We start from the raw sequence: 12,500 nt of genomic DNA, 5'->3' as shown, positions 1-12,500 counted from the left end.
CTGTGACACTCTAAGTCTAAGGCGTTAATCTGCAGGGGAGAAAGGATAAAACATTGAAATATGGAGATAAGAGGTTTCTTTGCCCGACGGCGACGTTATAGTAGCACTCCATTTGGCAGTGGTGATATGAGCCTCTCTGAATAGCCTGAGTGATTAGGCCAAACCACACAGCGGTGTTACCACAGTTATCTCCACTTTTCTAGACATTTTATTTGTGCTACAGAGTTGCTGTTTTTCTTCACGAATTGGACACTAGTTCATTTGGAAGTCCTCACCTTAACCCATTAAGACCGGGAACGCATCTGTGTAACCACTTTAACCATTATTTGTATACTTTGGCTATTAAAAATAGCAGATATACAAGCTCATGGCATGGCACCGAGTGCCGCACCATGAGCTTGTATATCTGCTATTTTTTGGGGGGAAATCGTGGAAAGTTTTTGCAAATCTTTGAATATATATATTATTATTTTTAGAGCGAAAAAAGTGTAACTCAAATCTTTACTTATGGGGATTCTACAAATATCTTCTAAATCAGTTTCATTCAGCTTTTTGAAAAACAATATATTTATTTGGCCGTGGACCCCCATCTCAAAACATTTTGTTCCAGGGACCCCCAGAAGTTGTAACAGAGTTTGTTTTCTTTAAAAAAAAATAGATATATCCATTCAAAGATTTGCACACATTTTCATTTTTTTTTCAAAAATAGCAGATCTACAAGCTCATAGCGCGGCACTCGGTGCCGCGCTATGAGCTTGTAGATCTGCTATTTTTGAATGGCCAAATAAATCTTAAAATGACACACAGACGTGTTCCCGGTCTCAATGGGTTAAGGCCATTATGTGCACACACAAAAACACCCTAGCGATTAGCATATTGCACAATGCACGCAGTGCCACGTGTCTGTATTGCTGAGCGCTATCAGCAGCATTTTGCATTCATGGGACTTGCATTGTGTGAATAGAACAGCATTCTCACATACGCCAGTGATATTATACTAGTTGTATATTAGATTACGGCAGGACTGAAAGCAAGCTGTTTCTTTTTTGTTTTGTTACTTAGGCTTGTTTTTTTCCCCCTGACCTCAACGTTGAAATGTAATTTATGTAGATGGCATGTTATTTAGACAGATGCTACTGTAGGTGCATTGTTTACCTGGCATCCTATAGTTTCAATGTACAGGTTATTGCTTTGATAGTGCATTGTTTAGACAAATCCTAGGTTCTTGGTTTACCTGGGATCCTATAGTTTACAGAGGCACTAGATCAGGGGCAGACTGGGACCAAAATTCAGCCCTGGCATTTTGGTCCGAACCGGCCCATATACCGGGCATATGCCCGGTATGCAAAATGGCCAGTCCGCCCCTGAGTGAAATCCACTCCAATGAAAGGGATTCCAGATCTGGTTTTTAACTATAAATTCCAGGTTAAAATTCCATAATTAAAGTTGCTGTCCTACCCCCCCCCCCCCCCCAACAAAAAATAGAACCACCGAGCTATAAGAGCCTGCCTGCTTGCTCAGGGGAGAAATTGGGGTGACGTATTTGTGTCAAACCATGAAATAAGCATCGTGTGAAAGGTTGTGTTCAACCAGGCACAGGATCTAAATGTCTCAATAGAAGAGACAGGGAGACCAAATACAACCACCTCTTGTATAAATGACATTGCATTGACATACTCTACCATACAGATTGGACAAAATAACATTGTGTGTCCGCTAAATAAAGTTACATAAATACAGCTTTAATTGGTCATCTGGGACCGTCTAAAATTGGGATTGGCGTTGGACCCCAAAAATCTGGCATGGGCTGCAGTTAATAAGGGATTAACCCATTAAGACCTGGTACGCATCTGTGTCACAAAAGCATTATTTTACACTTTGGCTATTAAAAAATAGCAGATATACAAGCTCGTAGCGCGGCACCGAGTGCCGCACTACGAGCTTGTAGATCTGCTATTTTTGAAAAAATCGTGAAAATGTGTGAAAATCTTTGAATATATATTGTTTAAAGCGAACATTTTTAACTCTATTCTTTGCTTCTGGGGGGTCCCTGGAACAAAACATTTTGAGATGGGGGTCGGCGGCCAAATACATATAATGTAGGGACATGACATGAAAAAGTTTGAGAACCACTGATATAGAAACATACGTTTTTTTCAGAAAACTGTTGGGATTTAGAAGACATTTGTAGAATCGGCTTCAGGTCTTAAGGGATTAAAGTGTCAGAGAGAGAGAGGGGCTAATCTTCTACCCCGACTGACTGCACTGCTCAGAAAGCCTATTACTGGTTTACTCTAGTGAGCGATCAAGTAAAACTTCAGGGACAATTTAAATGACCTTCCATTGCTTATGTGTTAAGCGTTTTGTATCAAGGTGAGCACATGGCAGCTCAGGCAAAAAAAGGAAAGAAACAAAAATGTATATAGAGGAATGAAAATCCACCCTGAATATGAATATGCCCGTGTTATTCGCTATGACCTTGCACAGTCAGTTGTTAAGGATACAATAGCAATTCCCAATTCATGAGTCATTCATGAGGTATTAGTGGATTTACATGTCATTTCTAGGAACCCTTTTTTTGTCTTGTTCTGTCCTATAGAACCTTTTCATCACAACGTTTAGGAGAGACTTGACATGAATCAAGATTAAACTGCCAAATCGTCTTTTGAAACGGGAAAGCATCCCGAGTCATTTTAGATTTTAGCTATATATATATATGAGTGTGTGTGTCACGATTCTTCAAAAATAGTCGATATACAAGCTCATAGCGCGTCACTTCGCGCCACTCTAAGAGGTTGTAGATCTGCTATTTTAGAAAAAAATAGAAAATTCTAATCTTTGAATATATTTTAAGCAATATCTTTTACTAAAAAAAATCTTTGCTTTTGGGGGTCCCTGACACAAAACATTTTGAGATGAGGGTCCGCGGCCAAATACATAATATTTTGCGGGTCCTTGAAGTTTTAGCACCACTGATAAAGCAACATTATGTTTTTCAGAAAACTGTTAGGATTTAGAAGACTTTTAGAACCGGCCTCAGGTCTTAACACATTGCATGCCAATCGCGTAGATCTACGCGAACCTAAATAAAGCCGCAGCGTGCCAATCGCGTAGCCTACGTGAAGTGGTCTTTTGTTTTTTTTCTCTCGCAGTGACACATTTCATTGTAGCACTCTCTCGCAGTGACACATTTCATTGTAGCACTCTCTCGCAGTGACACATTTCATTGTAGCACTCTCTCGCAGTGACACATTTCATTGTAGCACTCTCGCAGTGACACATTTCATTGTAGCACTCTCGCAGTGACACATTTCATTGTAGCACTCTCTCGCAGTGACACATTTCATTGTAGCACTCTCTCGCAGTGACACATTTCATTGTAGCACTCTCGCAGTGACACATTTCATTGTAGCACACCCGGATACGGACATGACGCCAATCGAAGTTTTTCGTTCCCATCTGCCGCCACTCTAAAGCTTCGGCTAAATCTCGGTGTTGTTTTTCTCCGCGCTGAACGCTGTTTGAAACGGGTTTTAGAAACTGCTACTACTGCAAAATGGATTGAAAATTCGATTGAAAATGTCTTCTCTGGGCCACTCACACAACTACCCTGTGTGTCTACAAACAGTTGAACACACGATCATAAGGTATTTAGCGAGGTCTGTGGCGACATGAAAAAAATAAATAAAAAAATACAGTTGCAGTGGGTGAGTACATTATGATATTAAACTCTGGCATGGAATGTGTTAATGGGTTCATCTCCACCAGGAAATTAATGTGTTCAGCCAGTGTGTGTTTTTTTTAATTCTAGGTCATCTGTACAACTTCTCTGTAGGCATGTGGACGATAAACGCTCACGATAATCGTATCACAGAGATTTAAATTTATCGTGAAATAATCCGTCATGCACTAAATCTACAGTTGATGTAGTCGACAATTTTTTATTTTATTTTGGTGACCCATGATGGCGTCGTAATGCCTGACTTACACTTAGCTGCGTGCCGAAAATTGCCGATCTACAAGCTCATAATGCGTGAGATTATTCACCTGTTTCCTAGGCTGTGTGTGTTTCACTTCCTGTCGATTTGATCCAATGAAATCCAATGAAACTGGTCAGATGACCAATGATATCCAATGAAATCGACAGGAAGTGAAACACACACAGCCTAGGAAACAGGTGAATAGATCGATTGTGAAGCGCGACACCAAGCATAAAATGTCTTGACTTGGATCTCTTCTCCACTAGTCCCTCCCTCTTCCTAATATATTTAGTTATAGTTTTTTTTTGTCATCATTGCTTAGTTTTTATTTGGTTTTTGTCAGTGAAAAAATGGCAGTCGACGAACATTTCCCGTCATCGTTTTTGGTCGTAAGTTATCACTGCATTCAAAGTTTACAAATCCAATTGTACGGTGGTGGGCACACAAGGCAGCTCACCGTTAGGGAGACGTTCTGAGTCATGTGAGTTATGTGAGCCAGATTTATGACAGCTTTTATCAACTGTGAGGTTTGTGACTGCTCCGCTACCTCTTTCCCTTGTGTGTGTGTGCGTGTGTGCGTGTGCGTGTGCGTGTGCGTGTGCGTGTGCGTGTGCGTGCGTGTGCGTGCGCGTGCGCGTGTGTGTGTGTGTGTGTGTGTGTGTGTGTGCGTGCGTGTGCGTGTGTGTGCTTCAGTGGTGTAAAGTAACTACGTACATTTACACAAGTACTGTACTTAATGGGATACTTCACTTTCGGGCCGGGGACACATTTAAAAAATATATAAAAAATAAATGAAAAAAGTTATGGAAAATTCATGGCCCCCTCACGACACGCAGTGTCCTACTAATGTGTGAGGGGGCCATGAATTTTCCATAACTTTTTTCATTTATTTTTAATATTTTTTTTAAATGTGTCCCCGGCCCGAAAGTGAAGTATCCCTTTAAGTACAATTTTGAGGAATTTTTACTCTACTGGAGTATTTCCCATTTTCAGTACTTTTACTTCTACTCCACTACATCTCAGAGGCAAATATTGTACTTTTACTCCACTACATTTATTTGAAAACTTTAGTTACTAGTTATTTTTCAGATATAAATTAGATATAATGAAACATACATTAACCACTTTAGCCCTATTTTATACCTAGGCTATTTGAAAATAGCAGATCTACAAGCTCACAACGCGTCACATCGCGACGCGTTGTGAGCTTTTAGATCTGATATTTTCAAATATTTTGTACTTTTACTTTTGGTACTTTAAGTACATTTTGATGCCAATACTTTTGTACTGTTACTCAAGTAAATTTTTTATTCTGGACTTTTACTTGTAACAGAGTATTTTTATATTGCAGTATTGGTACTTTTACTTAAGTAAAGAATGTGAGTACTTTTTCCACCACTGTGTGCGTGTGTGTGTGTTTGCGTACGTATACAGTATCATGAGCATTTGTATGTGTGACTGACTGTGTGTGCGTCCTGTGTGTGAGTGTGCGTGCATGCTTTTGTGTGTGCTTGCCTTTGCGTGCGTGCGTGCGTGTGTGCGTGTGTGTGCGGCGCACACACACGCACTCCCGCATGTGCGCGCACCGTGCGCGCACATGCGGGAGTGCACCAGGAGTTTAAATGGGTGAAAATAAATGGATCCATGGAAATAGAATCAGGCCTCTCTCTCCCGCTTGTAAATCATCTTGTGTGAGCCTGGATCATATCAGTATTGTTGTTAGCCTCCATGTACCTGGGCTCTGGATCCATTTACACTGCTGACAAATCGCAATTTCCCGCTGGATTTCCCTCTCTCTCTCTCTCTCTCTCTCTCTCTCTCTCGCTTCTCTCTCTCTTCTCTCCTCTCTCTCTCTCTCTGTCATTTCTTCCCTCGTCTTTCTCCTTTCTTCCCATCAAATCTTGCGTCCATCTTTCTCTCTGTAAGTGGCTCTGGGATCACTTAAGCAATGTGGATGACTTGCTGTATTTACCCTACGCCACCTTGCCAGTGGTGGAAGAAGTACTTTTACCTATGTAAGAGTATCAATACCACAATGTACTGTAGATATACTCCGTTACAAGTTAAAAGTCCTGTATTCAGCATTTTATTTTGGTGAAAGGACACAAGTATTGGCATCAAAATGTACTTAGAGTACCAAAAGTAAAAGTACTCATTATGTAGAATGCCCCATTTCGCCATTTAGTTTTTCCAACAGTTTTCAAAATGTTAGAAACGTCTTTCAAAAACGAGCAGATCTACAAGCTCACAACGCGTCATATCACGATGCGTTGTGAGCTTGTTATATCACAGGGTTTTAGTTATACATCTGAAGTATAAAAAGTATAGAATAAGGCTTAAGTGGTTAACGTATGTTTTATAATAATCTAAGTCTGAACGTAACTTGAACGTAAAGTTGTCAAAACAATTGTAGTGGAGTTAGAAGTGCTATGAGCTTGTATATCTGCTATTTTTGAATAGCCAAGTGAAACGTTGTACTTATCTGTACATCCACTTCTCTGTAGCCTCATCAGGCCCCATCTATTTGTTTTGACCACATATTCCCCAGCTAAACGATGGAGAGTTGCTAACCAAATGGACCCTTAATTATAACTCTTGAAAGCGTAAAATGAAACCAAATGGTTTTGGTTTTATTTTACGTTCTCAAGAGTTAAATTATTGTCAAACATCTGCATTACTTAATTAGATAATTGTTATTTTGATCAACGTTAGGATCTCTCCTATTGGCATACCGACATCAATACAACATGGAAAGTGTGGACAAAATGTTATGCAACGATAACAAAATAATATATAATAAGTCTTCAAATCTCATCAAACGTTGGTTCCGTGGCTCAAATGCCGAATAAATAAATAATGGACCTTGATATGAAAAGGCTTGAAAATACTGACCTATTCACATAATATCTCCCTCTCTCTCTCTGCTCTCTCCCTCTCTCTGCTCTCTCTGCTCTCTCTCTCTCTCACATCCAGGCCGACCAGTTGATGTTCGGCATGCACTTCGTCAGAGGCATGCACCCTGAGCTCTTCCAGGAAAAGGTGAGGTCAACACCATTGATTGATTGATTGATTGATTGATTGATTGATTGATTGATCTATTGGGGTTCTAAATAAATTTGCCTAAAATAACCGATCTACAAGCTCACAATGTGGCGTGTTGCGATGCATTGCGAGATTATAGATTGGCTGTTTTCGGCAAATGTTTGCCTCAGTATAGGGTAGGGCATTCACAAATAGTGAGTTTTAGCATTCAAATTATTCGACCTATAAGTATTCGAATATTCAATGAATCGATTTGATTATTAAAAATATATAATAATAAATCAAATCAAATATATATATATATGTTTTTCTTTTTTCCCACCGAATAATCGACTTTGATGTACAGTGGTCGAATAGTGGTTTGTTAGTCGAATATTCGATTATTCTGTTAATACCCTAGTATAGGGTCACTAAGTTTCAAGTAGTTAACAGTATTGACAGTATTATGATGAAGTATGAGTAAACAGTGCGGTGGTCGGTGGATGATGTTAGTTGTATGTTATTTAATACCACTGTGCTCTGCAGGAGTGGGATGTCTTCACTGGATTCATAGTTGGAGAGATGACTTGGAAAGAGGTAAGTGTGTGTGTGTGTGTGTGTGTGTGTGTGTGTGTGTGTGTGTGTTTGTTTGTTTGTGTAGGCATGCGAGACATAATCTATATTACCATCACTCTTATTGACTTTCCCTCGTCTGCTGGTTCTTGCTGTATTTTATATTCATATCCACCCGTCTCTCTCTCTCTCTCTCTCTCTCTCTCTCTCTCTCTCTCTCTCTCTCTCTCTGTGTCTTTCTCATTCTTTCTCGTTCTCTATCTCTCAGCAGGAGTTTCCTTCTTGGGTCGATCAGGAGAGGCACGGAGCATTGGCCATTTTAAAAGTAAACACACACACACACACACACACACACACACACACACACACACACACACACACACACACACACACACACACACACACACACACACACACACACAAACACACACACTAGAGGTGTCGCAAAATATTGTGATTTTAGCACCTACCGACATGCATCGTCGTGATGAAAGACTAATTAGTATTTCTTTTTTACTTCTTGGTGGTGAAAGTATCAATAGTTCATATGGTGTGTGTCATATGAAATGTAAAGCTTACCGTAAACACAATGATCATTAGTAATCATGTCTTCCATCATATTTAAGAAGCGTTTGATTCAGTTACTTCCGGTTTAGCACAGCACAGCACAAAGGGAGAGGGCTGCTGCATGAGTAGTATGTAGCCTGTGTACACATACGACAGACATAAGCATTACATCGGTTGGAATTAGTTTGTAGCTCCCATACAAGCTATTTTCGGATCGGGGTCCTTTGGCCAAATACATATTCATTTGGGGGTCCTTGGCATGAAAACGTTTGAGACCCACTTTGGTAATGTACAAGAAAAACGATGATCCTCTCAGATAAAATGTACGTGGAGAAATGTTGAAATTGTGCGTATATACTAGGGGTGGGACGATATGGGTATCTCACGATACGATATCTGTGGCGATATTAGGCCCTCGATAACAATAATATCACCATATTCGATATATTGCGATATCACGATATATTGCATGAAATTTCACCAACGATACATCACGATAGTCCTTGTATTCAATTCATAAACACATAAAATATTACCAAACAGTTCAAAATCATCATTACACAAATGCCGAGTTGGAAAAACAACGTATTTAAAAAAATATATATTGATATTTTTTGGCATTATATCAATTATTTATCGCGGGAGAAAGTATCGCGATATATCGCGATATCGATATATCGTCCCACCCCTAGTATATACCGTACCTCATTTTCTGCACTGATCGCTCGCCCTGCTTGGCCAAATCGCTCCGAGACAACAATACATTAATTGCGATTCATCTTTGATTGTTGTTGGATTATTAACCTTCATGTGTCTCTCTCTCTCTCTCTCTCTCTCTCTCCTCTCCAGACGACTTTCCCAGCTCTCTACCAGTCCCTGTGTCTGAGTGACTCAGACCTCTGGCTCTCCTTCTCTCGGAGCTCACACTGCGAACAGGAAATCCCATCGTCCGTCGCCAAGAAAATCACTCCCTTCCAGCAGGTTAGCTGGCACTCACACTGCAAAATGAACACTCAGCATGAACAATGCTGTCGCACAGAAACCTTTGTATCTCCAATGTTTCTTTTTGTAAACAAATGCCCTACTTCATCATACAAAGAGTGTCACACAAAAGTAGTGAAAATAGCTGATTTACAAGCTCACAACGTGCCGCAATGCGACACGTTTGTGAGCTGGCCAATCGTCTATTTTCATTTAATATAATAATAAAAAAAGAAACGATTTTGGACATGCCAGGTTTCCACCCGACTGTAACGATAATGTTCCTATATTTGTTGTCCTAACCGTAAAGTCAAACTGTGTAACTTTCTCAGTTACACAAAAGTTAATTTGAAATGATCTTTCGCTGATCATCGCCTACATCGATCAGGTCGATTCACTCTTGCGAAGAAAATGGCTCCCTTCTGGCAGGTCAGCTGGCAACCACACTGCCACCCACTGAGAATGAACAACACAGCATCATGTCCTTACAGCTGTTGTTCTAACCAAGGTTGTTATAGTAAACTAAAACTAATGAAATAACTCAAACTTGATTTGGAAAAACATTTTAGTTAACTGACATAATAGTTACAATTAGGCTTTCTAAAAACAAAATTACAATAACTAATTGAAATTGTATTGTGTTTCCAAAACTATCTAGAGTCATAGAGAATTCTCTTTCTGGCCTTTTATTCTTGCTTAAAAACTATTACAAACTAAACTAGCAAAGTCACATTAGAAATTAATCAAAACTCAACTGAAATTGAAAATAAAAGTACAAATAAATAAAAAAATATATGAAAAATGAAAAAACTATAATAGCATTACTTCTAACCATAAAGTCAAGCTGTGCGTAAACAAAAGTTAATTTGATCTTTCAATGATAATCACTTAAATCGGTTAGCTGTTGCAGATAGAATGAGCCTTGCCTTAAAGATAAGATGTCTATGGAAGACTTGCCGTCATTTCCAGTGTTAAAAATAGCTCAGTGTCCTGCTGCCCTCGCTGTAGTGTTTGTGCTGAAACACTCGGAAGGACACCCGGCTCTGTGGCTTAGTTGGTTAAAGCGCCTGCCTAGTAAGCAGGAGATCCAGAGTTCGAATCTCTGCAGAGCCTTTTCTCTCACACCCACAAATAGAGTTTAGGTCTAATCGGAAACCACATTCCTGGTGCTGCATTTGACACTCTGAAACGAGAATGGTGACATAAGGAAGCGCCTGCCTAGTAAGCAGGAGATCTTGAGTTCAAATCTCAGCAGTGCCTTTTGTCTCATAACTGCAAATGGAGAGATCTGAAAACACATTGCAGGTCCTGCATTTGACACCCTGCTGGTATTGAAGTCAACTTTTACCTTGAAACCGCTTCACGTTTTGACCTATAACTCTTGAACCTGTATCCGTTGGAGCAACTCTCCAAAAAGAGACCCTGCCCATTTCTGTAAACTAGATGCTCCTCTGTTATGCATTTTCTTAAAAACAACCTATTTTTGCCACTACTCCTGCATTGTGTCCAACGTTCATGCAAATTGGTACACACGATTCATCAGATTCCATTCTGATTGGCTTCCAGAATTAGCACATTTCCGCCATCTTGGAAATTCAAGTCGCCCATTAGTTATGTTTGATCAGTAACCTCTGGAGAACAAACGCACCACATTTCACGCTTGCGTCTTCATGTGCTCGATTCTGCCCAAATATTGCTGTTAGCCGCTCCACTATGTTGCACTTTATCAAGAGCAGCAAACACTGTGAACTAGGCCTGACCTCGATTATTCGAATAGTCGACTAATCAGTCGAGGGGTGTCTGAGTCGACTGCCAATCTCTTGGTCGAATTATGGAAAAAAAAAACGTTTTTTTTATATTTGTATTATTCCACTGAGAGATTGGCCTAGTTTGTTATATTAATTAACTAATAGTTTGCCAAAAATATGATATACATCATGATGTATTGGGAGAAACCAAGCAAGTATATGTTAAATCAGACATTAAGCACCCCTACAGCCCAAATGGAATGTTCCTCTATTTTATAACATATTTTTTGCATGATTCGACTGAGAATCATGCAAAATCAGACTGATTCGACTGCCAATCTCAGTCGATTTTTGTTTTTGTTTGTGTTGCATTAGTCGACTATTAGTCGACTATAGGCAACTATTGGCCAATCAGATTCGACTATAGAAATCCTTAGTCGGGGACAGGCCTAGTGAACACTTTCAACTGACTGTGGAACTTAAAGGAAAGTTCATTTTGCTGCTGTCGGGCAGACACCTCCTATCTCCATGTTCTAACTGTTTGTGTTTTTATCAGCTCGCAGGGCTGATCAGTAAAGTCATCATTTCCAGTGTTAAAAATAGCTCAGTGCCGTGCTGCCCTCTCTGTAGTGTCTGTGCTGAGACACCCAGAAGGACACTTGGCTCTGTGGCTTAGTTGGTTAAAGCGCCTGCCTAGTAAGCAGGAGATCCTGAGTTCGAATCTCAGCAGAGCCTTTTCTCTCACACCTGAAAATGGAGATGAGGTTTAATCTGAAACCACATTCCTGGTGCTGGATTTGACACTCTGAAAAAAGCCCCAAGACACCCGGTGCTGTGGCTTAGTTGGTTAAAGTGCCTGTTGAGTAAACAGGAGATCCCGAGTTCAAAGCTCAATAGTGCCTTTTTTTCCTCCTCATAGCCGCGAATAAAGATAATGCTTAAAGGCGCACTGCAGTGACATTTTCGGTCATTTTATTTTGAAGGTTCAGTCTGAAACGTCGGCTCAACCGACTCTAAACCAATCAGAAGGTCCCATCCCTTCAGGCTATGGGACGTTGGATCTCAATCACTTCAGCCGTGCGCAACACGGCTAGTGTTTGTTTACGTGAGAGAGAGACGGCCAGTGAAGCACGTTTGCTACTACCTGGCTTATTTCTAACCTATAATGTTTTCAGATACATATTTTAGTGTGCAGATGAAGTTTAAAATGAGTAATACACTCATCTTCAATGAGATTCAAAACGGAGTATCTCTGTAATTAAAATCAGCTGTGTTTGAAGAACGTGCAGCTATGGGAATCAAACAGGTGCATGTAATCAAGATTAATTTATATTCATGAAGGCTGCGTTATGTCATCACGCAGCACGTTTTCGTTTACAGGAAGTAATTAAGATTGTCTTTTTAGGGACTTTAGATACAAAAATACACAAAAATTGGTTTTTTTCATTTTTTTGGGCATCTATTGTTAGGTATGCCCATATGATGACCACGGATATGCTCTAAAAGTGTGAAAAACATATTTTTCATTTCACTACACCTTTAAAGGGGTTGTTCGCCGAAACATGACTTATTTTCTATAAATTACTTACCCCATGAAGCCTTTAATTCACTGAGATTTTTTAGTTTTTGT

At 39.9% G+C, this 12,500-nt stretch overlaps 2 protein-coding genes across 2 annotated transcripts in view; one reads left to right on the top strand and one right to left on the bottom strand.

Annotated features, from left to right (window-relative positions):
- LOC308085996 (cytoplasmic dynein 2 heavy chain 1-like) overlaps positions 1–11,439 on the top strand; it is a gene marked incomplete at its 3' end in the record, with an annotated part of 29,769 nt that extends 18,330 nt beyond the window's left edge. The window contains exons 3-8 of the mRNA XM_080429313.1: positions 6,954–7,019; positions 7,548–7,598; positions 7,846–7,899; positions 8,991–9,122; positions 10,258–10,319; positions 11,427–11,439. Of these exons, the coding sequence (XP_080285439.1) occupies positions 6,954–7,019; positions 7,548–7,598; positions 7,846–7,899; positions 8,991–9,122; positions 10,258–10,319; positions 11,427–11,439 (378 nt within the window). The remainder of the gene's footprint in view (positions 1–6,953; positions 7,020–7,547; positions 7,599–7,845; positions 7,900–8,990; positions 9,123–10,257; positions 10,320–11,426) is intronic.
- A 172-nt stretch (positions 11,440–11,611) lies between these two features.
- The window catches only part of LOC308085995 (cytoplasmic dynein 2 heavy chain 1-like), a gene marked incomplete at its 3' end in the record, with an annotated part of 147,389 nt that continues 146,500 nt past the window's right edge, over positions 11,612–12,500 (bottom strand). Inside the window, exon 61 of the mRNA XM_080429312.1 lies at positions 11,612–11,617. Coding sequence (XP_080285438.1) covers positions 11,612–11,617 — 6 coding nt within the window. The remainder of the gene's footprint in view (positions 11,618–12,500) is intronic.

The sequence above is a fragment of the Gymnoscopelus braueri genome (assembly GCF_963280865.1).
Source record: "Gymnoscopelus braueri genome assembly, chromosome: 5".
Taxonomy (NCBI): Eukaryota; Metazoa; Chordata; class Actinopteri; order Myctophiformes; family Myctophidae; genus Gymnoscopelus; species Gymnoscopelus braueri.
This window is presented reverse-complemented; position numbering and strand designations above follow the sequence as displayed.